Raw genomic sequence first — 27,359 nt, 5'->3', positions numbered from 1 at the left:
AACGACCCACTTTGGGGACCCAAGCCGAGACGCAACCGGCCCAACCTGACTTTTTGGTCCAAAAAGGGTTGGGAGGGGTTAATTGGATACTTGGGGATATCTTTGTAGTTGCATTCTCTTTTGTTGGAGATTTATTTCCATGTAATCTTTTATTTTATTCTTTTCATTTTTGAATTTTGAAGGTTGGGTAGTTAGTAGCTACATAGGAGATTTGCTTGGGTTGTTAGTTTCTTATTTTGAGAAGGGTAGTTTTAGTCGTTTCCATTTTTAGGACCCTTTATCTTCTTTTATAAATGCTTGTAATACGATGGAAGAATAGAGTTGAGTAATAGAATTGAAAATTTGTTTTTGAGTTGCTATGGTGTGGCGTAGGCCTGCTGCCCGTCATTTTCTTTTTCTCTTCTTTCCTCCATTCTTCTCTTTTTTCTTTATTTTCTGTTTTTCCTATTGGGTTTCCCGTCCTATATCTTCAGTCCCCTGTGCAGCATACCAGAACCACCTCCTTCTCAAGTTTCTATCTCTCTCAACCCCTTTCTTTTTCATCTGCTGGTTTGGGAAATCAATCCCTTCCTCTGGACAACTCCATCTTCCAAATCCCCAAAGTACTACCCATTCGTGAGAACCAGACCCTCGACCAGGTCTGGTATCATGCTTGCCGTTGGGGGTGATTTGCAGAAATTATATCTCTCATTTTACTTGCTGTTTGGATGATTGATGGTAGTGTCTGTTAGGTCTTTGAATTGAGAATCTTGTCCGAGGATTTCAAAAGCAATAGAGAACAAACAGTGGAGTTCTCCCTTCCAAATCGATACTGGTTTTCCGCCAGTTGTAGGTTGTTCGAGGTAGGAGACGACCTTCCCCCCTTTCTCGATATCATATTTCCTTTAGTATTTATTACCTAATTACCCCTCCCCGTTATCCCTGATTCCTTTGTCCTTTAATTACTTTTGATTCCAAGTGTACCCCTAATCTTTATTTACTAATGACCATCGTATCCCTCCTATTTAACTAACAAGGACTCAAGATTCTGTTTAATTACAATACTGCCACTGCTTGCTTATAATTGGATTTTATTTGTTTGGGTGGGGCCACATGTGATCCGAAACGGGTTTTTGGAACCCCGGATCGCACCAATAATAAAAGGCTCAAGTAGATCTTCAGTTTTGGGGCCTTTTTCCCCTTCTCCTACTTCATAAATAGTATTACATCCAATTAAATCCTATATATTTTGATTATCATATACTTGAAGACTAATTACATTTGTACATTTTTTTCCCATAAATAGTAGTATCAGGGCTTAAGTAACTCTTGAGTTTTTTAACGTTTTTCTTTTCCCATTATCTGTAGAAGCTAGTACCCTAATTACGTATTCTAATGCCTGCAGGTTTAAGTCTCTGTGTAACACATTCTAAGTTCCTGTATTCTTCCAAAAGTCAACGGTTAATTGGAGCGGAAGCGATCATGGATGGTATGTTCGTTATTTTCACCTTTTATAATAGTAATATAACACCATTGGTGCGAGCTTGTGAATATTTGTTGGATGCTGAGTTTTGCTCTTTCCAAAAGTGGATTTAAATTTCCTGGTTCTTTGCTGTCTTTTTTTTTTTTGGGGGGGGGGGGAGGGTGGTGGGTTACGGTGCTTGTTTTAGTTGAGTGCATTCCATTTTTTGAACTGATCCTGAGAAGCTTATGTTAATCTCACATAGAGTTGAGTTTTTTCCCCACCTTTTAGAAAATAGTTTTGATCTTAGGCCAAAAGGAGGCTCCTTGGCAAGGAAACTTACGTCCCTTATTTTCTGTCACGTGGCATGTCAAGTGGTACAATATGAACCATTGAAAGGGAATAGGACAGCTTATATTGGTCAAATGTCAAATTTAACGTCCTAAATCCTAATTCAATTGGATGGCTCACAATGCACTGGACAATTATGGAGGAACACTGTGGAATCAAAAGGTTTTAAGATAAGCTGGATAGAAGCAAAAAAGTGGAATGTAACTGTTGTAAAAATATAACTAAAAGTGGGGTGGTGAGAATCGATGATAGGGAGATACCTCAGAGTAATAATTATAGATTCTTAAGTTTAGACATAAATAAAGAAGCATAAAGGAAGATGTTATAATGCAATTCCGGGTCACTATGGGCCTGCCAAAGTGATAAAAATCTCAAATGGATAAATTACATTTGGGGTATCTCATGTTTGATTTATTATGTTCTGTGGTATCTCATGTTTCATAAATATTATATTTGGGTTACCTCATGTTTCATAAATGTTATGTTTAGGGTACCTTTGTTTTCATATTTCGAATTTTTCCCATAGATACGATGTTTGTTATTCCCTCTTCTCCAGTTGATCTGCCACAGCAGCTACATGCAGTGGGGGGGGGGGAGAAACAGAGGGGTGAATAGGGAAAACATGGATTATCGCATGAAAACGCATAAACTTTTAACCGGTGAAGCACCTAAGGCTGCCTTGGCCATCTGTTGGACTCTTGTATTCTCTTCTTCCGTTGCAGGTCGTCTCCCCAAATCATGACGAACGCTGTACCACTGTGTGGCCTCTGTGCTGGCTCATTACTTGAAGATGAATCTGTCGTTGAGCATTGCAATGGAGAGTCTAATCAGAACAAGAAACCCTTGCAGTACATGCCAAAACCAAATAAAATTGACAAAAAAAAGGGGGGGGGATCCCTTTAGTACCTGCATACCAAAACTAGAAGAATCGAGTTAAGGGCTAGCTTCAATACCGTGGGAGACCGAAAGCTAAGGGTTGGGCTCAATAGTTTGTCTACGCTGCATATAGCTCTCACAATCAATGACAAAGGCCTCGTTGTCCAAGCCAATGGCTTCAATCTCCCCTATGTAGAAATTGGCTTCGACAAACTTGGGAATAGAATGATAAGGAAGAAGATCCCCATATACCCTGTTCTTCCTCAACTTCCCTTTTAGGACACCGGGCAAGCTTCTTCCCATGGATCGTTGTTAGAGAGATGCAACTCCAACTCGAGGCTTTGCCACATTAAAAGTCCCTTGTCAAATAAACTACTACACAAATGTTTAGGATTCTCAGCACTGGTGAGGTGTCCTTAGCCATTGCATATGCCTGAGTGAGAGGGAGAGTGAGACGAACCAAAACCTCCCCTTAGCAGAGATGGGTTTGGACTTCCGAAGAGTTTCACGACAGTTGTAGCTGGAGCTTTTTAGTGGAAACTAATAATAATACATTAAAAATCCCTTGTCAAATAAACTACTACACGCACGTTTAGGATTCCCAGCACTGGTGAGGTGTCCTTAGCCATTGCATATGCCTGAGAGTGAGAGTGAGACAAACCAAAGCCTCCTCTTGGCTGAGACTGGTTTAGACTTCAAAAAGAGAGTTTCACGACAGTTGTAGCTGGAGTTTTCAGTGGTAACCAATAATAAACAGAGTAATCAGCACTAGTTAATAATTGGTGTCAATTTTGGAACTTGGGATAGAGCATGAGAGAGAGGATGGAAAGGTGGCTGTAACCGCAGTTGCATCTGATTCTATCTGGCCAAAACACCACATCCATTCCGTTGGAGGGCGGAAAGGTGGAATGAGGAGTTTTGGAGGTGGTGGTATGGGCGAAGTTGGAAATAAAAAAAAGGTACCCCAAACATAATAATCAAACTTGAGGAACCTTAGACATAGTTTCTCTAAATGTTAGGTACCCCAAGCGTAACTTATCCATCTCAAATAAAAGGGGCAGTGGCGATTTGTAAATATGCAGAACAGTTCAGGGTACCTTTGGGTATGCTAAACAAGAACAGGGACCAAAACTGTAATTTCAGTACTTGTTAGGATTTTTCTAGAATTTCAGAGGAAAACTGGTATAAAACATAATAAAACTCAAGGACTTTTATGCAAATAATAAGGATTCTGTCCTTATGTGGAAATATCAATAATTTCAACCTCACGACTGAAGAGAAGCCAACTATGTTCCTATACTGGAGAGAGATAGCTTCTTAAGTCTCCAATAGATCTGAAACTTCAGCAATAGGGTTGCCTAAAACTCCTGAACAAATCCCCAGTTGGAAAATATTATTTGAATGGGGTTATAGATTATGTGATGGACTGGTTGAAGAGAAAACCAGAAAAGGGCAGCTTCTATATTCAGTCAACTTCAAGATGTATGAACTGGTAATCAGAACAGATTCTAACAGAGAATGGAAACAAAGTGATACTTACCAAATTTCAGATCAAACGATGAACTAATTAATAGAAAAGTTATGACTGAAGATAGCAGTCTGACACTGGTTCAGAAAACAGGGATACTGCCTACACTAGAAAGAAGAAGAAACATAGAGAAAGGAAGAGGAAGAACAGAAGAAAATAGAAAAGAGGAGGAAGGGAGATTCACACTTGTGTTTCAAGCACAAAACAAAGAACACAACAAAGGCTATGAGGGAAAGGAGAGAGACGCAATCAGCTAACCATACTAGTGTGATATTAGCTTACGAAACCATAAACAAACCTTCAATTAATATTCAACTCCACTCATCTGATCAATGGCTAGTAGTTGTCATGGCGTTTAAATCTCTTCTTCTCAACTAATATATTGAGGGTAAATTACACGTCACCCCCTGGATTTTGAAAATACTCAAATCACCCCCGGTATTATACCCCAATATGACAAATTAGTCCCTACCGTTAATTTTATGCTGTTTAGTGAAGATGTCAGCCAGTTAAAAATTTTAAATCCCTAAACTACCCTTATCATGTGTAGAGTTACGGTTTACCCTTGGATCTAAAAACCCCCAAATCCATCAACCTTCTTCCTCACATGACCTGCAACCCTAAAACCAAATCTAATGGGTTTTGGGTTATGGGAATAAAAGAGATGAAGGTGGTTCGGTGAGCTCTGTTTGGGGTTTTCGGTTAGTGGAAATGGAGAATGGGAGTAGGGAAGGGTATAGATTAAGGGGAAAAGGTGGATCTGGTGAATGGGATTTTCGGCTGGGTTTTAACCATGGAAAGAGAGGTGGAGGTGGATGGGATTCTCGGCTGGGTAATGGTTCAAGGTGTTAGGGGTGTTAAAGAAAATAAAGGTGAATGGATTGCTTGAGGTCGGTGGTCAATGGAGGCTGGAATAGAAAAGGGTTTAGATGGATTTCACCGGAGAAGATTTGTATCCTAAATCCTAGTCTACCGTCTATATCAAGCGAAACCAGGAAGGTTGTGTCTGAGTTCTGATTGATATCTTAATTTCTGTGGGAGTTTTGATTGCTGAATTCAAGATAGTTGGTGGTCCTTTTATCTCTCAATCAATCTCTAACAACAGGAAGCATCTCATCCCAGTTTAATTCCAGATTGAAGGCTTCATCGTATACTATGTTTTCTGTTTTTTTTTCAGCATAGTAATCCTTCAATTAAACCCGGCCCTCTGATCTGTTTGCTGTGAAACTTTTGGAGCATAAGCCCTACCTAGGGCCTCCACTCGACCTGCTTTTGGGGGCATTCTGATTGCTGGTTAGTGTGTTACTTAGATAACTGATCAGATGCAGTCCGTTCCTATATGATCTGTTTATATGTGAAATAGACGCAGAGAGAGCAGACGCTAAAGAATTTGACACTAACGAAATGAGTTGAAATGGAAGAGAGAGGTGGAGGTCAAGGGGATAAAATTTAGGGTATATTATCAAGCGAAACTGGAGGTCAAGGGGAGAGGGGGGAAGATGCATAGGCCGGTGCCAGTGCCAGTGCCAGTGTCACACCTTGGCCCGGTTAATAAGGGTCTGGTGTGACTGGATGTCATCCGACATCCAACCAATCCCAAGGATCGCAAGTGCAGTACTCCATTCACAACAATTATCACAAGTACAGTAATTAAATGCAGCGGAAGAGTTTAAATAGTAAGAATAAGATCAATAATAGAGAGAACTAAGTGATAATTCATTTATATATATATTTATCTGAAGCTTGAGTTACAACTGTACAATTCCAAAAGTAACCCAAGGCAAGATTACAATCTATCATATGGTTTCCATACAAAAGTGGGTATATAACACAAAAAGAAGGAAGGAAATAGCCTTGCTGTCCGACCACGATCAAGAGAAGGCGCATGCATCACATACGCAAGAAGTGTCATGCACTTCCAACTCCGGAGCCACAAGTCCACCACCAGGAGGAAGGTTCAACACAGAAGCAGCATCATCAAAAGCAGCTAAGTCATCTGAAAAATAAAGATATCCATGGGGTGAGCTCCACTGAGCCCAGAAAGGGTAAAACAAACAAGCATATGCAATCCATAATGTATGACCTCAAACTGTATATGCACCTAACAACAATTCTATGTCTCATGGGATATAAATGCTACTATAGTAGGTATGATCGTATGATATCCTTGGTCCCGGAACAGCAAACCAGACATCGGTCACCCGAGAATACCACTCTACCACGGTGGGGACCCGCCAGCTCAAGTATTACGCATCTGACGCCAACGAACCCCCAAATGCTAACCCTACTGTTGTTCCCATTCCGGTATTACACATCAGACCTAGGACAGTGAATGGCATTCCGGTATTACACATTGGACCTACCATAGGTTATCAAACACCTCTCCCCTGTTGGTAAGGGCCGTAGCATTGGGTTCATGATATCCCTAGCCCCAATGCATACTATCATGATGGCATATGTTACAGTAATATATAATAAGAGAGAAAATTTCTAGCAGCACATTCCAATCAATTCCAATAAGTATCAAGATAATCTATGCATATGCAAGTTGGAATGCACCCTAATATTATGTAACATCTAATGCATAAGAAGGAAAAGCTATAAAACTATATATAATATCATGCTATTATGATGTATGACATGGCAGTCAATAATAAACAGAAATTAAAACAATAAACACACTGAAATTAAGTCAAAATCCCCTTACCTTAACTTGAAGAATAGCTAATCCAAAAGAAGAACCCAATTTGCACAATAACCTCACCAACAACAGAATTACAACCCTAAACAAATAATAAACACCATGAATCAGACCCTAGAATAGGCCTAGGTCAAACCACTAGCAATTAGGTCCAAAACCATTACAACAAGGTGAACTTGATTCACAACAGGGACCAACCGGTTGAACGGTTGGGTTGCCTGCAACTCCATCCGGTTCACAAAACAGGATGAGGGCTTTGGACACTGGTGCCGCTCCAGGAATCAAATTAATTGCAAACTCGGTTTCCCTAGGTAGAGGTGGACTAGTCAAGTCGTCAGGGAAAGCATTAGGAAACTCCCCTACAATAGGGATTTCCGACATAGGCCTAACCTCGGCCCTAGTATCCATCGCTGAGACGAGGTATCCCTGGCAACCCTTATTAAGCAACTTCTTCATCTTAAGTGCTGATATAATCATCTTCCTAGGTCTTCTCTTCTTGTCACCCACAAAGATGAATCCCTTCTCATCTCTTGGCCTGAAGACAATTTTCCTTTTTGCACAAAGTACATTCTCCTTGTATGCCGCCAACCAATCCATTCCCAATATGACGTCGAAGTCGGTCATATCAAGCTGAATTAAGTGGGCAATCATCTCCCGACCAGCAATCTTAACCGAACATGGTTCAGATCTATCATTGACCTAGTGGGTGTGCTAATGGCTTGACCATCCGCCAAACTCTTTGGCGAAACTCTCATTCTCTTTGCAAATGATGGAGACACAAAAGAATGTGTAGCTCAGGTGTCAAATAATATGTATGCTGGTGTAGAGCAGATGAGAATGGTACCTATTTGCCAAGACTCAGTGAATGCGTATGCATGATATTAAACAATGAATATACTAATGATGCATAAACATGAATGATACCTGTAATCACTGTCTGGTTCGCCTCAGCATCATTAGCAGAGACTGAGAAGGTTAGGCCCTGAGGCTTGTTGCCTTGTTGACGATGAGGAAGTGGAGCTCTTGGGTTGAAGCAGGTCCTTGAGGTGTGGCCAGTTTGGCCACAATTGTAGCACTTGTAATCCGGACTTGCTGCTGATGTTGCTGCCTCTATAGCCTTGGTACCAGGATTGGCATACACAGGCTTGGGAACTGAAGACTCTGAATCACTGCTCTGAGACTGAAATGAAGCTGAGCTATAATAGGAGGGCTTGGAGAACTTGCTGTACCCCCTGTCTACAAATGGTACAGACCTCTTGCCAGATCCTTGATTGGCCAGATAAGTATCTCTCTGCTTATCCTCGATCCTCTTGGCAAGTTGTACCGCTTCAGAATAACTCTGGGCTCTTTGGGTAGTCATGATGGTAGCAATTGATGGCCTCAAACTTCTGTGCCTTTGCTTCATCAGTGTTTAGATAAGGAGGGGCGAAGAAGAAAAGTTCCTCAAATGTCTTCTGGTATTCCAACACTTACTTGGGACCCTGAGTTAATTCTGCCAACTCTATCTCTTTCTTCTTCCTGACATTACTGGGAATGTAGTTACCAAAGAAAGCTTCCTTGAAAATTTCCCAAGTTAAAACTGGATGGGCAGCCGCTAAGATAGGCCTTGTAATCTGCCTCCAAGTCTCTGCTTCGTACTGAAGCTTGTACTTGGCACATGTAAGCTTTTGTTTCTCAGTACAGCCCAAGAAATCAAAAGCCTTCTCCATTTCTTTAACCCACTTGACGGGCTGTAATATGTCTTTAGAGATTTCAACAAAGGTGAGTGGCTGGATCTTCAAAAATCTTTCCAACAAGCGGCCCTCTGCATCATTAGCGGGTGCATTAGGGGCTGCCGGTGATCCAGCCGAAGCGTCATTGTTATCCCCGTCTTGTTCGATTCTTCTACAACAACCTAGCTTATAGGCACGAGGGGGGGGGGACTTCTTTGTGAGCAGTTATGTGAAGGGTAGGGAGATCTCCTTTAGTACAGGGCAGCTGGCCCAAGTTGGGGATATCCAATGAAGGGGAATGGAGGTACTGCCCTCCAAGGACGGAGACAATAGAGTTCCTCTCCCTTGTTGAGATACGGTGGTTGTTTTCCGTACTCACCAACGGGACTTCATATGAGAGGGTGATGTCGGAGTTAGATTTCATCCCTTCAGCTCGGGTGCTCTCAAGGATCTGTGGCCATAACGTTGCCCTGAAATCAGGCCACCGCACCGAGCTCTCTTCTATGCAGGTTCTCACCACCTATTGCTTGTACACGGTGTACCAAATCTGCCTGCCCTACGCCATCATGCGTACCATGGCATATCTTCACAACCGTCCCAGGGGTGGGAATTTACTTTTTGGGAGATTGCTTACCAAGATCTTCTGGAGGTTTGGAGTCCAACTCATTGATGAAGAGCCCTCGACGAAGAAGGTATTGAATGTCAACCGGTTTACTTTAGTCAAGATGCACATCCAGCTTCCACCATTCTCTCTAGAGCTAGGCCACCCTGATTGCATGGAGATAGGACAGCCTTGAGTGGCAGAGGAGATACCTATTGAGGAGGAGGGAGACGATGTACATATGGAGATGCCCGGTGACATCCCTACCGGCATTCAGCCCACAACTCCATTCGGACATCCGGGTGCTTCTTCTTCTTCTGCTGCCCTGCACATTCCAGGCAATGGCACTACATGGGGACAACTCTTCAGTCGCCTAGATAGCTCGGAGAGCTCCGTACACCGGGGTTTCACTCAGCTGAGCGGGTGAGTCGGTGCCGTGGAGCCTTAGTTGTTAGAGTGGAGATCTCACTTCTCAGGGCAGGCACCACACCACCACCACAACCATGATTTGAGGTCTCCTCTTTTAGCTTAGTTTTAACTCTGTAATTCCTAGAAAAGACTTGTACTGTGGCTATGTTTATGTAAGAAGGTTGTAATCCAAATCAGCATTTATTGCTGAAATTTTGTACTAACAACTCGGCTTATATATAAAGTTTTTAGTTTTCTATTTCTCATCACTTATGTTTTACAATCAAAATTTTATTTTAGTTTGTAGATTTTAGTTGTAGTTTTTATTTCATTCTAAAGTAGACTCACCTTCAGATCAATGAGTCTAGGGAGCTATTGTACTGTGAATTTTGATTGTAAATAGGAGTGGAGCACGATCGCTCTGATACCACTTAAATATCACACCCTGGCCCGGTTAATAAGGGCCTGGTGTGATCCCAAGGATCGCAAGTGCAGTACTCCATTCACAACAATTATCACAAGTACAGTAATTAAATGCAGTGGAAGAATTTAAATAGTAAGAATAAGATCAATAGAGAGAACTAAGTGATAATTCATTCATATATATATTTATCTGAAGCTTGAGTTACAACTGTACAATTCCAAAAGTAACCCAAGACAAGATTACAAACTATCATATGGTTTCTATACAAAAGTGGGTATATAACACAAAACGAAGGAAGGAAATAGCCTTGCTGTCCGGCCACGATCAAGAGAAGGCGCATGCATCGCATACGCAAGAAGCGTCATGCACTTCCAACTCCGGAGCCACAAGTCCACCACCAGGAGGAAGGTCCAACACATGAGCAACATCATCAAAAGCAGCCAAGTCATCTGAAAAATAAGGATATCCGTGGGGTGAGCTCCAATGAGCCCAGCAAGGGTAAAACACACAAGCATATGCAAATAGTCCATGATGTATGACCTCAAACTGTATATGCACCTAACAACAGTTCTAAGTCTCATGGGGTAGAAATGCTACTGTAGTAGGTATGATATCCTCGGTCCCAGAACCGCAAACCAGACATCGGTCACCCGAGAATACCACTCTACCATGGTGGAGACCCGCCAGCTCAGGTATTACGCATCTGACGCCAACGAACCCCCAAATGCTAACCCTACTGTTGTTCCCATTCCGGTATTACACATCGGGCCTAGGACAGTGAATGACATTCCGGTATTACACATCGGACCTACCACGGGTTATCGAACACCTCTCCCTTGTTGGTAAGGGCCGTAGCATTGGGTTCATGATGTCCCTAGCCTAATGCTTACTATCATGATGACACATGTTTCAGTAATATATAATAAGAGAGAAAATTTCCAGCAACACATTCCAATCAATTCCAATAAGTATCAAGATAATCTATGCATATGCAAGATGGAATGCACCCTAATATCGTGCAACATCTAATGCATAAGAAGGAAAAGCTATAAAACTATATGTAATATCATTCTATTATGATGTATGACATGGCAACCAATAATAAACAGAAATTAAAACAATAAACACACTGAAATTACGTCAAAATCCCCTTACCTTAACTTGAAGAACAGTTAATCCAAAAGAAGAACCCAATTTACACAATAACCTCACCAACAGCAGAATTACAACCCTAAACAAACAATAAACACCATGAATCAGACCCTAGAATAGGCCTATGTCAAACCCCTAGCAATTAGGTCCAAAACAATCACAACAAGGTGAACTGGTTTCACAGCAGGGACCAACCTGTTGAACGGTTGGGTTGCTTGCAACTCCATCCGGTTCACAAAACAGGATGGGGGCTTTGGCCGGGATTACATGGATCTTGCCATGCAAGGTTTCAATTTGAAGAAAAAGGTTTATGGGAAGTGGGAAACAACAAATTGGGTCATTTGAACCCAATTGCATGTTGATTTTGGGGATTTACCCATCTATATCCTAGGTTTCTAGGTTTGGGCTGAAATGAGTTGTAACTCATTGAGAATAGAGAAGAAGGAGAAGCTATCTAAGAAATTTTTAAGCTTGTGGTTGAAATCCCAAGTAATAGGCTCCAAATAGACACCAATTCCAGCCGTAGGTCTCCTCCCCTCTTCTCCCTACATTCTCTCTTACTGAAAACGTTCCTTAGTTTTAGTTTGGTAGGAAATGAAATGAAGAGATAGGTGTCCTTTATGTAGTAATGCCCTACCAAGACATGTTTGGTCTGGCCTAAAAATAATTAGTTTTGAAAATCTAATTCCCTAAACTAATTAACTAGAACTAACTACCTAAATACTTACGTTTAAGTCATGGTGATGACGTCATATGACATAAGCGGAAATCCGGTTGTGGTAAACTACGGGAAGTTGGATTTCACACTAGGGATGTGGGTCCTACGAGGGAAATTACCATTCTGCCCCCTACTTCATAATTTAAGCCAACATACTATATATATATACATACAAGAGCAGATTTTTACCTACAATCTGGACTAAGAGATCGAGAGCTTCTGCATGTGCTCGTCCAAGTACGTTTGACACATGTAGCTCAGATGCAGGGACCCGTCAGCTCCTTCGGATTCCAAGATGGCCAGCTGTGTTGGTCCCCGGAATCTTCCATAGGTGAGTTGAGGAGTTGGTCCGAATCCACCACTGATGCAGCCCACAGCATTGAGGCAAGCATGGACACTGAACCAGAACCTGAAATCACACATGTTCTAAAGTTCAAATTTATAGTGGGTTTCACAGCTAGTGCCGGTGCCGGAGGAGAGAGAGGTGGAGTGGTCCGAGTGGAGGGTGTAGGACCGGTTATATAAAAGAATAGGTTAAGGTTAAATTTGTCTATTCACTTTTTGGTTTGATTTAAGTTAATACTGTTACTGTAGAGGGGGACGGATGAGTATTTTCAAAAACCAAGGGGTGATTTGAGTTTTGTTTGAAAACCAGGGGGTGATGTGTAATTTACCCTACTTAGGATTATATTATATACAAATCTTTTTGGAATTTTGTTGAAATTAGAATTATGTTGGTAAACTTTAATGTTCAAATATTTTGTTTGTACGACATAATTTGATTACATTTTGATTTAAAATTTTTTTTTTTGTTGTTTTGAAAAATAATATTGCTTCCATAAATGTGTTGTATTTTATTTTGGTTTTATATTTCTATAGTAATCTTGGGGGTCTTTCTGCTAGTAAATTAGAGGAAAAGAAAGATCTGAGACTCATTAGTTGCATACCCATCCATCTCAGAGTAGTGACATTCAGTTGGACTTCGTTACCTGGACATCTCATGTACCCCCCAGATTACTAGTGTGGACATAGCATGACACTGGTGTTGGTATGGAATATATGTGACACACACCCAGTAGTAAAATGATTAAACGTAGCTGCAAAGAACAAGAAGATTAACCCTCTTAGTGGATTTTTCTGGATGCATTACCATTCTTAAACCTGGAAACACAGTGGACAGTTGACTACCTAAGAAAAAAAAAGCGTGTTCCAGTGCATGAGGCTCCCGCTACTGCAGGGTCTGACAGGAGCAAATGTACACAGCCTTACCCCCTGCTTCGCAGGAGAGGCTGCTTCCAATTTTTGAACCCGCAACCAATAGTGCAACTAAACCATTGCACCAAGGCTCGCATGACTAGTTGACTACTTGAGTAGATGAAATTCTCACCATTGAATCTCATTCACCGGTATGCATCAAACCAAAGAGTTTGTTTCAGTTGTAAACTGTATCATGTGTATGGTGGTTCTTTGTCTCTCTTTAACATTACTTGGGCGCAACTGACCCGTAAGAATCTACTTTATAAGAAGCATCCTCGGTGGGAAAGTTGGAAACACTATTTGGTGACTCTCCTTCCTTTTCTGGTGCTATGGCATATTTTTTTTGGTGAATAAAAAATTCATTACCAAAACCCCGAAGGGAGGGGAAGAAAAAAAGAGGGGGGGGGGGGAAACTATACAAACCACAAGCCACAGGCCTAGGGGGGCCTGGCTAGGAGAGCAAAAGAGAGAAGAATCTAAGCCCCAGGTAAAAACAATGTGCCTGTTCCTTGGGGAGTCTATAAGAGATCCATGGGGAAGCATAAGAATTCTAGAGTTGACATAAAAAAGATGGCTTTCCAAATCAGGTCAATGGACCGGGAGTTGGAAGTCCATCTACGAAGATTCTGCTCCATCCAAATATGAGAGATAGCAGCCCCGAACACAAGCTTGCCGGCAGTATCACAAATAGAGCTACCAGAAAAGGTCATAGCAAGCCAATGCCACTCCTGAGCGAAGGGAAGGGGACGTCTGTTCCGGGGCCAAATGGAGTGCAAAGCTTTTTTCCAAATAGATGAGGCTACGGGGCAAAAAATGAAAAGTTGGTCAATGTCCTCAATACCATTCCAGCAAAGGATACAAGAGGGGGAGACAGATGTGGCGGAGGATGAAGAAAGATTGGGTGGGGAGGCAAAGGTTTAGGATTCTCCTAAATGAGTGTTGGGGATGTGGCCTTTGAACCAAACAAGGTTGGGCCAAGGGATAAACGGGCTATGGGGTTTAACAAAATCCCAAGCAGGGCGGGAGCTAAAAATACCATTATGGGAGGGGAGCTAGATTACTTTGTCCGAATGGGAGGGATGGGAGGAAGGGGTGGGGGGGAGGCCCAGACCTGAGTGAGATCGAGGGGAAAAGGGATAGGGGGAGACCAGGAACCATGGGAGATTATTGATGAGAGAGGGGCAAAATTGGGGATGCTAATAGAGGAGACCCCTCGGGCACCTAAGATGTTGCAGAGGACTCCAGCGGGATGCCAAGGATCAAGCTAGAGGGAGGTGGAGGAACCATCTACGACCACAGAGGAAGTGGCAGTAAGAGCTAAGGGGCGGAGGAGAAGGATTTTACGCCAGACCCAGGAAGGGTCCACAGGCTGGTGGACAGTCCAGATGGAATCCTGTTAGGAGGTAGGAGTATATCCAATTAACCCAAATTGAGTCCTGCTTAAAGGAGATTTTCCAGATTAGCTTGAGGAAGCTTGCAATATTATAATCGTGGATTCGACGGATGCCAAGGCCTCCTTCAGATTTGGGGTGACAAATTGCTGTCCAGCTGATCGGGTGGAGGAATTTGGAGGACTCTTGGCCTTTCCAAAGGAAAGCACAAAAGAGAGATTCCATAGCTTTGATTGTGGATTTTGGAAGGCCATAGAGACCACACCAATAGATGTAAGAGGATTGAAGAACAGATTTGATCAGAACAATCCCACCCGCATAGGAAAGGAGTTTGCCCTACCAGAGTTGGAGCCTCTTACGGATAAGATCTAGCATTGGGGTGCAATGATGACCAGTCAACCTGGTAGGAATAAGGGGGAGGCCAAGGTATTTGATGGGAAGGGACCCGAGGGAAAACCGAAAACCCAGTCAAATTGAGGAGGGTAGCTTTGACATGCTTAGAGACCCTGGACAGAAAGATTTGCGATTTTAAGTGGTTAATGCGCAGGCTCGAGAGAGATTCAAAGAGCTGAAGGGAAGACATGATGAAAGAGATAGAGGAGGGGGAAGCCTTGGAGAAGATCATAAGATCATCTGCAAAGGTGAGTTGGGTGAGATTGAGGCTTTTGCATTTGGGGATGGGGGAGATGAGATGTTGGTCTGTTTTAGCTTGGATGGTCTTGGAGAGGACCTCTAGAGCAAGGGAGAAGAGGAAGGGGGAGAGGGGGCAACCTTGATGGATACCAACTTTTGATGGGAAAAACCCAGCAGGGGAGCCATTAACGATGACCGAGTAGAAGGGGGGAGAAATGTTGGAATGAATCAGCGAACAAAGACAGTGGGAAAGAACATCTGGGTTAAGATGTCACAAATGAAGTCCCATCTCAGGGAATTAAAAGCTTTGTGGATGTCGATCTTCAAGATGCCAGCGGGGGAATGAGATTTGCGGTTAAAGCCGCAGACAATCTCCGTACAAAGGAGGATATTGTCAGCTATGCTCCTATCTAGAGATGAAGGCTGATTGGTTCGTGCTAACTAAAGAAGGAATCACCAGCTGAAGAGGATTAGCTAGAATTTTGGCAATGAATTTGTACAAAAGATTGCAAAGGGAGATAGGCCTAAAGTCTGACAGGGAAGAAGCTACCTCTTTTTTGGGGATGAGGCAAAAGGAACGTTTGGTTGATTCTTGGGAGTTGGCCAGGGTTATAGAAGAAGCTGCGCATGGCTTTAATGAGATCATCTTTGATGATGCCCCAGGAAGCAGAGAAAAATTCCATGCTGAATCCGTCAGGACCTGGATCCCGATTGGATTTATGGGAGAGAACAACTTTAAGGATTTCATCATCTGAGGGAATGGATTAGAGGAGATCCAAAAAGGAGGATGGGACGAATTTATTGATGAGGTTAGTGGGAATGGGGAATGGGGAATGGGTAAGGGCAGAAGAGAGAGGAGAAGTAGGAGATGGCTTCGTTTTTAATGCCAAGGACAGAGGTGATAGGGGTGCTATCAGGAGCCAGGAGCATTGTAATGGAATTGGAGTTGGAGCAAGCTTTAAGAGAACGATGAAAGTAAGCTGTATTGGAGTCTCCAAGCTCTAGCCATTTAATGCGGGATTTTTGGCGGAGAAAACTCTTTTTGAGGGAGGAGAGAGAGGATAACTCAGAGGAGAGCCTTTTCTCTTCCTCAGCAAGCAAAGGATTGAGCATGTCCAGATGGAGCTGCGATTGGACAAGGGAGAGGTTGGAATGGCAGGTTGAGAGCCAGGAGGAAATATTGCCAAAGGTGGTGGAATTCCAAACTTTGTGAGCAGCTTTGGAATTATGAAGCTTTTTTGCAAAAGCAAGGAGAGGAAGAGAGAAACATTGGACAGGCTTGGACCAAGCCTCACGGACAGAGGGAAGGAAAAGGGAATGGGAAGTCCATATTTTAAAGAATTTGAAAGGCTTTGGTCCAAAGGAGGAGAAGGGTTGGATGAGAAGGTGACAAGGGCTATGATAAGACATACTAGGGAGGAGGAAGGAGGCATAAGAATTGGGGAAAAGGGATAGCCAAGCATCATTGATGAGGAAACGATCAATTTTGCAAGCGATCGATCGGGACCTACTCTCCTATTGTGCCAGGTAAATGGGGATCCTGACCATCACAGATCAGTGATTTCGAGATCTTCAATGCAATCATTGAAGGCATTGACAGAGGGGGATCAAGGGGGCAACCACCAATTTTAGTGTGGGGTCATAAAATATCTTAGGGACCCACTAGAGATAAATAAGGATTTTAGATTTGAGTGGATTAATCCAACTATCCACTCACAAGCCACAAATATCTTAGGGACCCACTAAAGACAACTATGAGTTTTGGAGTTTTGTGGATTGGTCTTATCTATCTACTCACAAAACCACAAATCACCCCTTAACTAGCCACTAAGTCATCTAACCAAGTAAAATCGTGGAGGTGAGGAGAGAAAGGAAAAGAGAAGAAAAGAGAGGGGAAGAAGAAGGAAAGAGGAGAAAGGAAGTGAAGATCCTACGGCTTGTGCATCCACTCTACCTAGGAGTTATTGCTAAGACAAGGTAGGTCGTTGAATCTATCTCTCTCTCTCTCTCTTCTTCAATTCTTTTGGGTTTGGAGATGTGACCATTTGGGTTGGGGGTTTTTGAACCTAAGGTTCCATTTGGAACCCAAGGATGCTTTTGGGTTAGTATCCTCCCTACTTAGAGGCTTGAAGCTAGCCTTGAGTCTATTCTCTTCCCTTTTCTGGATTTTGATTCTTAGATCTAGGGTTCTTGGTGGATAAACCTTAGATTTGGGGTTTTGATGAAATTATCCTTTGAACCCAATAACCCTATGATAAGAGTAGGGTATTATGACCCTAGGTGGCTTGTAGACCTTTTCCCCGAGTCCTTGTGAGCTGAAACCCAAGAGAAATCGGTTCGGGAGCTTGCTTGTGGTGAAATTCGGATTCTGCAGGAGCTGGACCCTGTGGTGGACTCAGACCAGAAACCACAACCAGAGTCCACCCCTTCTCTGCCTGCAGCTGGACCCTGTGGTGGACTCAGGCCAGGATCCACCCAAGAGTCCAGTCTTGGGTTTTAGAGTATTTTGCCCAGGGTAGACCCAGGCGCTGTGCCTCCACTCAAGAGTCCACCTAAACTCTAATGTGTTATCCTTAAGCCTAGACTTCGGGACCCCTCTTACCTCATCTAATTCGCTTTGTTACGCTTCTCTAGGCAATATTACTTGTACGGTGGGACTACGTTACGTTGAACGGCAAACAAACCTTAGTAACGGATCGTGAACAAATAGGTGAGTGGGGTTGGGATTTGACTTGATTTTGGGAGTGTTTATTTTATTGTGTGATTTGAATGCCAGTTATCATGCATTTTTCATAAATTGCATATTTATAACTATGATTGTTGATATGTTGGTGATGTGGTTTATGTAGGTCTATTTCAAATGCTTGGTTGGGATACGGTGTCGGGTATGCCGGCATCGGATCCCCTTGAATTGTTAATCCTTGCTTGTCATGTGCCGTGTCGTGCTGGTACCCGAGTACTAGATGGTATGGGATGTCAATGTGCCCGGAATACCTCTCGATACGATAGCCTCATATAGTATTATTGCGGTTAGGATGTTCGATCCCCTTGCTACAACCCTTACCAACAGGGGTTTAGGTGTTGGGTAATCAAGGCTCCCTGTGTGCCTGAGGAGTGATTCGAGGCCAGGTCAGGGATGACCATTGGTTATCGGGGTTTGCCTCCGGGTGGCGAGTGGCTTCTACCGGCACGAGCTCCCTAGTAACAATTGAGATCTCAGCTCGGTGATAAGATAAGTGATCCGCGATGTTACCCGAGTTGTTGCAGTAGCAAGTACCTAGTGACTTAGATGTGCTTGTTAGGTGGCTAATTGGATAATAATTCATGCATCATGGACTATATGTTATTGCTTGCATGCTCCCCATCCCCTCACTGGGCTCAGTGGAGCTTACCCCCTTTGTATAAACCTTTTAGATATGGCTGCAGATGATGGACTTGTGGCAAACCTGGACGTTCACTCGTCTGAGTATGATTCTGTGGGTGTGGAGGACCCAGAGCCGTTGATAGAGGAACACGGCGACGGGTGTCCGTGCGATGACTGTGCCTATGGGGCATTCTGATTCTGAGACTTACTTCTGTTTCTTTTTGAGCTTACACTGTGCTTGTACAGATTATATTTTGATAGTTATGTAATGGTCATTTGAAATATCACTGGATTACTGTATAACCTAACATTAGGCAAATGAACATTATGTAACTATTACTTAGACGCTTCCGCAGCTCTGTTTTACCTTGGAAATGTAATATTTCTCTATTTCCGTTTACTAGTATATTTGTGATGATAATATTAGTCTTGACCGTGATTCAATACACTGCAAATCGAGATCCTGATAGTGAGGGGTGACACGTGTCATCCTAGTCATACCCCCTTTTATTGTATTTTATTCCCTTTCGGGATGGGGGCATGACAGAAGGCTTCTATACCTTTTGTGAAAGTAGGTAATGAGGTGGCGACTAGCAGCGACCCCCAAGGGGTTAGCCACAAGGGGGAGACCACGAGAGGTCTGAATAGCAGGGAGGGAAGGCTCGGTAGAATCCTGGAGGGGGGGGAGGGTGGTCTCACCAGAGTGGGCTTCCAATCCAGAAGAGCAGCCAGGGGTAGGGGAACCCAAATCGGACAAAGGAACCAGGGAGGGGGGCGGGTTCTGGGTGGCTTGGTTCAAGGATAGGGGGTTAGAGGGGGGACGGTTCAGGGGAGGGGTTAAAACCCAGGTCAGTGGAGGTTGTGGGTACAAGGGATGGGCCAGGGGTGGGTTAGAGTGGGACTGGGTTAGTTGGATAGGACCAGGGTCAGGAGAGTTACGTGAAAGAGGAGCAAGTGGGACCAGGTTAGGGTCATTGGGACACATGGAACAGTGGTTAGAAGGGTTACCATGGTTAAAAGGAGGGTTAGAAGAGGTTAAAAAGGAAAAAGGGGAGGGGAGGGGGAAGTTGAGGATGGGGATTAGGAAGAAGAGGGGGGAGTTGGGGAGAGGACGTCGCAGATGGTTTATCACAAACGGGGAAATGGTTAGAAAAAGGGGAAAAAGGTGGTTGCAGGTGGGAGGGGTCAGGGTGGGTTGCAGAGGAAGGGGTGTCTTAAAGGGAGTGGCAACGATGGTGAGCTCGAAGCCGTAATTGGCAAGCAATTGATGTACAGGAGGCAGGGGCCTGCAACGGCAGACAAATTTGGAGCCTAGTGACCAGAGAGCCAGAAGCTTGTGCACCAATTGAGGAATCAGCTTTTCCAAAACCTGAACTTACGACTTCGGCAGAGGAGTTGTCTGAGCTTTGGGCCAGAGGAGCCCTCTGAAACTGCGACTGTGACAGGGGAAGCGGTAGCAGCGGCAACCGAGTCAAGGCCTGTTGAGGAGGAGCCATCTGACCAAGGATAGCAGTGGGGACCAGTGGTTCAGACTGACAAGCTGCACCGGTGATGGGAGATGAGCCTGTATCGGGAACAAGGACGCATCGGGAGCTCTTTCCAGGGGGAACCAGAGGCTGGTTGCTCACAGACACGGCCAAGGCAGCGGCGATAACTTTTCCGGCCATGGCTGGGGTCACGGGAGGTGACAGGGTGAAGTGGAGGAGCTGCGTAGAGTGCAGACCCAGGAAGAAGAGGCGTGGCCACTGAGACGAGACAACGATCAGTGGCGGCGGCTTCAGAGGAAACTTGGTGACAGACGGTGGAGGCTGAAGCGGGAACTGGAGTGTCTTCTGTAACTGCTGAATCTGGAGGGCCAACGGTGGCATCGAAGGTATCTTCTATAACATCAGATTCGTCTAGCAGAGACGAAGAGGCGATTGGAGCCTTACCAGAGCATGATTTAGAATGATGTCCAAAGGTCTTGCAGTGGATACAATGAGGAGGGAGCCAGTCATATCTAACTGGTTGTTCAAAACTGTAGCCATCTTCTTCCACAATGGAGATGGAGGAAGGAGGGGGACAGTCTGCAGAGACATCAACACAGACCCTAGCAAACGTGAGCCTGTCCATCTTCAGAGTGCGAGCATCAGAGTAAAGGGTGAAGCCAATGACTGAGCCAATCCTACTAAGGCAGTCTTGACTCCAGTAATGGAGAAGGAGACCAGGCAGAGCAATCCAAGGGGGATGGAGCTGAAGTCGGCCTTATGGAGTTGCATGTAAGGATCCCACTGGCGGAGGAAGATTGGCTTAGAATCGACAAGCCAAGGAGCCCCATCAAGAGCACAGGCTTTAGCTTCATCAGAGAATAACTTGAATATGAACACACCATTGTCAAGGAGAAAAATATCCAGAGAACCTTGAGCTTTCCATTGTTTGGTGAGTGAAGCTTTTACAATGTTGAAAGACAGTCTAGAACCAAGAAAGTGGCCAACCAGACAAGTTTTCCATTTGGAAATTTCAGGAGAGAGGAGGTTATTGGGGGCAGAGAGCAAACGTTGAGGAGCCATCGGTGGATGGTTTGACATAATGGATAGAGAGCCCAGAACTAGAGCTAGAAGATGAAGTGAAGAGAGAGGACCAAGGCTTAGTCCCGGCAGGGGTTGGGGAGGTGGGAGGAGGCGGGAAGTGGAACGGGGGGGGGGGAGAGCTCATTCTCTCGGTGCGGTGAGCTGCGAGGTAGTTGAGTGTCCAATCGCCTGCATTTTTATGCACAGGTTTGTACCCATATAGCCATGAAGGGGCGTTAAATGACTTTTTTGATGCCTCTTGGAGGATCTTGGATTAGAGTTGTCATTAAACAGGTTGTACTAAATAAGAGCCTTTATTTTTGTGGGTTTTTTGTTTTTTAAATTTTCTTTTGTATACAGTTAATCTCATAGCAGAAAATCTTTGTACTTTCATCTCATTATCTGATATTTAAATTTCCCTATGTTTTAGTGTATTTCATTGTATTTTGATGTGTTATATTTTTATGTCAATCGTATCTAAATAATATTCCTTGTGATTACTTAATTAAATAGTACATTTTTTCTGTCATCAGTTGATTCTGAGCCTACAATGGAGGAAACCATCCTGGTTGGTGATGACCTAATGATGGGGCCACCATCACCTCTCATCCCTCCTGAAATTGCATCTCATGTCCTGGCAGGTGTTGATTTATGCGATGGAGTTTTGAGGAATATATTTCTATGTAAGTGTTACTTTGATAACTGATTGCTAAAATTGTTGCCTTATTGTTTGTAATAAATATTACTGCCAGATAGTCTGAATGGTGACAATTATTAAGATACAAGCAAACTAAGGTGCAGGCAAGGGGACAATAAATTCATTCTATAGATGGAAAATTATATGTATGAATAACATAAGGTGTTTAGATTCAAGCTACTACTTAAAAATTACCCTGCACATTTATTTCTTACCAGTCATTTATAGCATGATTTCTAATGAATAATGATATGAAAGAATTCAGAAGTGTGGATTGATTGTGGTAATAAAATCCATTAATCCAATTAACATTGGATTATGATTCATCTGCAGTAGTTCTATTACTGTCTGGCTTCTGGATCTTCATCTTTCTCCTATAGAATTATTCATTTCATTGGAGAAGTGATTATTTGATTATGCTTTAGGCTTGCAGATCAATGACATCGAACCATTCTGTCAAGATGAGATTGCGTTGTACAAACAGTGTGCTGAAAGACGGGTGAGATTATTGTCTATATTTTCTTTCTGTTTCCTGCTTTACTTTGTTGGCATGTCATGTCATTTCATCTTTCTGTTTTTGTGAATTCTGAGTTATAGGATAAAGAGCTGAGGCAACGGCTTCAAGATAGTGAACACAAATTAGGGTTGTCAATGCCCTTGGATGATGCTAAGGATAGAGCTGTGCAACTTCAATCTGAGGTTACATCATTAGAGAGGTATTAGAAACTTTAATGCAGGAGTAGATCATAAGATTTCTCTATCAGTGGATTAATTGTGAGGCCCCCTGATAAGTGTTGCAGTCACTATATGATGTTCCCTTTCAGATTTAAATGGCCGAATTCAATTCCTGGATGTTAATAACCTCTGTGGTCTATATTCTTTTGCATCATCTTAGAAAGGCAAAAATTTGAACTTTATTTCCTTTGTTGTGATGGTTGAATTTGATTCAATTGTTACTTCTTTTTTTTCCCTCGTATATATTTTCAGTTATTTTTTTTTAACTTACTGTTCAATCCCTCTGATATCATTCACTTGTACAGTTAAAAGATGGAGTGCATTGACCTGTCTTGTGTTGCTGGCTTATTGGTGCCTTTGCTTTGTTACTTATGTACTGTCAGTGCAGTACAAGTGATGCGGTAACATATACTTGGTTAGACCAGCGTGACCCAGTCTAGAAGTCCAGATCAAGAAGAACCGGGTCCAAACCTGAATTTTGGTTCAATAGGGGTATTTAGTGAAATTCTGTTTTTGTTTAGGGCTATTTATGTTATTTGAATTTTACGTGAAAGCTAGCTAATGATAAGAGAGTAGTTTAAGTTTTTTGGATTTCACTAGGAATCCTTGTCTGAGTTATCTTTTTCTTTGGAAGATAAAGAGAATATTCAAAGTTGATTTCCAGAACTCTGAAATCTATATTTGCTCACAGTGATTAACTTGATTCAATTCTGATTTGCAGTCATTGATCCGAACTTCTGGGTCAGTAGCTTCTCTAATCCTTCCTCTCCTTCCTTCAACAACAATCGAAGCACAAAAGAACTCGAGGAAGCGAATGCGGCAGCCAAATATGACCCATTCCTTTCTTCGACGAACATCAAAACACATCAAGAGGAGATCTTAGAAGGAAAATGCAGCCACAGTAGCAACCTTCTTCTTCCTTCTTCAAATCTCTATGAAAGCACATAGGGATCTCAAGGAGAAATGCAGCAGTAAAACAGAAACTCTATCTTCTTTTTCTTTTATCAGACACTTTTTTTTCTCTCCTTCCAATCTACTGATAATCAAGGTTGCAGCAGGCTCTCTTAAACGTGGGGGATTCTTCCCCTTTCCAGCCTCCAAAACATGGAGGAGCTCCCTCCCGCCCTACTTTTTCTCCAGGGCAGTGCACGGACAACTCTCTCCCTTTTTTACTTTCTTCTCCGATTTTCTCTCCTTCCCTCTCTCCGACTACTTTCTCTCAACCACACACAGTCAACCTTCCTTTCGTTTTCTCTCATGAATTTCTCTCGTTGGGGCTGCTTTCTCTCTCTCTCAGTCGCTGCTTAAGAATAGGCATTCGCACATGACCACCCTCTTTTTAATACTCCCAAAACCGACCCAAGAGAGGTACATACGATTCTGAAATCCTTCTGTTTTCTTGCCACGTTTTCCTTTGTTTTTTGAGATTTCATGCTGCACATGCATTAGAGGAGAGTCCCATATACTCTGGGATTCTTTCCTTTCCTTTCTCACTACAACCAATTATAGAATAGGTCGTCTAATCTTAAAAAAAAGGATCTCATATAACTTAATAACCAATCTCACATATTCGTTCGGGATCTGTCTTCTAGAAACCCAAACATCATGAACTTTGAATTTAAGAAACCGTATAACAGCAAACTTCTAATTTCAGTTGCACATGACTCTTCGCAAACGGCTGGGTTTATTCCTATTCTGCTGGGCCAAAACCTATTCCAAAAAAAAAAAGAGAACTTGCTGAATTAGTACCTAAATATGCTGCTTAATCTTTATCTAAGCAGGCCAAATCCTTATCTCAACTGCTGGCCAAGTTCCAACCAAAAAGTTACTGATATCTATCCATAGTACTGGCTGGTTATCATTGCACATGACCTGTTATTCAAAAGCTTAAACATTATCCACCATTGCCTAATTTAGAAAAACAGAATTTTTCTTGGTTCATGGTTGAACCAACCTCTCTTGCATGTACCATACACAGGCAAACAACAACTCAGCCTTATCCCAGGCTTAGCCCAACTAAATGGAGTTGGCTACATGGATCCTTGCAAAGATAATAAAATGAAATAATAGTAAAAGGACGACAGCACAACAACATCGACAGATTCACAGGGAAAACCACTTTCCACTCCACTCAGCTCTATTTGAGGCCATACTAGAGGGAAGGTCCAAACTATGCATGTCTATCCTCACTTCTTCTCCTAGGGTCAATTTAGGCCTGCCCCTAGCTCTTTTATATTCGTCAACCTGAATCAACTCACTCCTCCGTACTGGTCATCCCAAGGCTTCCATTGAACATGACCATGCCACCTCAAATGACTCTCACGAAGCTTCTCAAGTGTAGGGGCTACTCCCAAGTCAGATCTAATATGGTCATTCCATACTTTTTCCTTCCTAGTCTTGCCACACATCCATCTCAACATCCTCATCTCCACCACACTAGGTTTATCTACGTGCCGTTTCTTCACAACCCAACATTTCATTTCATATATCATAGCAGGTCATATGGCAGTCCTGTTTGCAGAAAGAGATATTACCTTCAAACTGTAGTTTCTGCCAAAAGCCTTCATTTGGCCCTGTACCGATCCAAACTTTGGTTGGTAATGGATTGGATACATCGACCTCCATGCAAACACGTGCATGCATGGGATGGGTTAAAGTAATAGTGCTCTGATCTGCTCTTAGGAAGTGGCCAAAGGAGCCGACTATCTTAAAATTTCCCTTAGTTTTAAAGGGATACACCAATCACACAGAACGCCACTTGCACTTCTCCACTTCAGCCATCCTATTTTAATTCTTTGGGAAACAACATCCTCTATATCACCGTCTTTAGTTATGATAGATCCAAGATATTTAAAATAATCACATTGAGGTATCTCTTTATCCTCACTTTTGACCACCTTATTAACCGACATATTGTGGCTAAAGTTACACATCATGTACTCGGTCTTTGTTCTACTTATCTTAAGACCCTTTGACTTCAAGGTAGATCTCCATAACTCTTAACTTGGCGTTAATCCTTACTTTTGTCTCATCCACCAACACAATATCATCAGCAAAAAGCATACACCAAGGAATCTCATCTTGTATGTCTCTAGTTAAAGCATCCATGAGAAGTGCAAACAAATAAGGGCTTAAAGTTGATCCTTGATGTAGCCCAAGTGTAATTTGAAACTCACTACCTTGACCCCCCACCGATCTTACGCCAGTCACCATGCCGTCATACATATCTTTAATTATGTCCACGTATTTATATGTCGCCTTTCTCTTCTCTAGAATGTGCCAGATTAGCTCTCTAGGGACTCAATCATAGGCTTTTTCTAGGTCAATAAAGACTATATGAAGATTCTTCTTGCCCTCTCTATACCTTTCCATGAGTCTCCTAAGTAAAATCTGGCTTCCATCGTGGATCTACCTAGCATAAAGCCAAATTGGTTCTTTGAAATGGTAGTTTCTTTTCTCAAGCGGGTATTGATAATCCTCTCCCATAACTTCATCATATGGCTCATTAGCTTCATGCTGCTATAGTTATTGCAGGTCTGAATATCACCTTTATTTTTGTAGATTGGGATCACAATGCTTCTCCATTCATCCGGCATTTTCTTTGTGTTCAAAATCTTGTTAAACAGTTTGGTTAGCCAGGCTAAACCACGCAATCCTAGGCTTTTCCACTTCGATTGGAACTCTATTTGGGCCCGGTGTCTTGCCTACTTTCATCCTTCTTTGACTTCAGACACTCTAATTTTGCGTATATATCTACGACAAGTGGTGTCACGACGAATAATACACAAGCATACATCATATTTAATATATAATTGGTGCACGCATAACATTGCATACATACAATTCATATTAAAATTAAATCATGTGTACCTTAGCATGTATACCACCATTAGGGTTTCTAGGACTTTTTGGATATTACACTTATTCAGCCTATAAACCTACACCCATGACTGAAGAAAGGAAAATTGATCATCACAAGGTTGAAGAAAAGAAGCCAGAGGAATCCCAAGGAAACAAGTGGCTGAAAAAAATTGTGTTGCAATTGTGGCCAGAAAGGTCACTTCAGCAACAAGTGTCCCCACAAGGCCCATTCTGTGATAGTTGAGAGGTAGTTGGCAAAGATGGACAACAAGGATGTTGTGCCAATTTGTGAACCTGTCTTGAATCTGGATCCAAATGAGCCCGATTATGGTCTTGAATTTGATGATGGGATGGATAGAAGCTCATTTAGCTAGTCTTACCCCTTTCTTAGACAGATGGGTATTTTATTACACGATTAGGATTCTACGATAGTTTATATAATTCTTGACACAGGAGTAGAACCCAACCTAATCTCAGTCGACCTAGTTTGAACACTTAACCTTCGGCTAAAGCAACTCTTCAAGATGGTCCATGTGCGAGGTTTTGGACTTACTGCTAGAGAATAGGCCAATGAAGTTTGAGTAAATCTATAGTTCGGCCTCTTCACTACCATGTGCCTTGCCTAGTTAGTCCCTTTGCACATTATAACGTTCTCTTGGGACGGCGTGGCAGTTTAGGCTAGTATCCTCTATGATGGTGCATGTAATACCATTAAGATGAAACAAGGAGGACAAACATCCGATGTTGCCTCATAAGTTGATGGATATGCCCTGATGGCTATAGTTTCCTCATCTAGCTATGGTTAGTTTTTTTTTGGGATGGTGACTAAATATTCATTACCAAAGAAGAGAAATATAGAGAAAACCCCAAATTAGAGGGCAGAGAAGAAAGAAAGAAACTACCTACAATACATAAGACTAACACATCCCATTAGGGGGGAAAGGGGCAAAGCAAGGAACA

At 42.7% G+C, this 27,359-nt stretch overlaps 1 protein-coding gene across 1 annotated transcript in view; it reads left to right on the top strand.

Moving 5' to 3' along the window:
- Positions 1 to 1,179: 1,179 nt before the first annotated feature.
- Positions 1,180 to 27,359, top strand: part of LOC122653535 — a 34,122-nt gene continuing 7,942 nt past the window's right edge. The window contains exons 1-4 of the mRNA XM_043847394.1: positions 1,180 to 1,468; positions 21,640 to 21,789; positions 22,229 to 22,302; positions 22,401 to 22,519. Coding sequence (XP_043703329.1) covers positions 1,375 to 1,468; positions 21,640 to 21,789; positions 22,229 to 22,302; positions 22,401 to 22,519 — 437 coding nt within the window. The 5' untranslated portion in view covers positions 1,180 to 1,374. The remainder of the gene's footprint in view (positions 1,469 to 21,639; positions 21,790 to 22,228; positions 22,303 to 22,400; positions 22,520 to 27,359) is intronic.

The sequence above is a fragment of the Telopea speciosissima genome, chromosome 3, assembly GCF_018873765.1.
Source record: "Telopea speciosissima isolate NSW1024214 ecotype Mountain lineage chromosome 3, Tspe_v1, whole genome shotgun sequence".
In the NCBI taxonomy this organism is placed as follows: Eukaryota; Viridiplantae; Streptophyta; class Magnoliopsida; order Proteales; family Proteaceae; genus Telopea; species Telopea speciosissima.
This window is presented reverse-complemented; position numbering and strand designations above follow the sequence as displayed.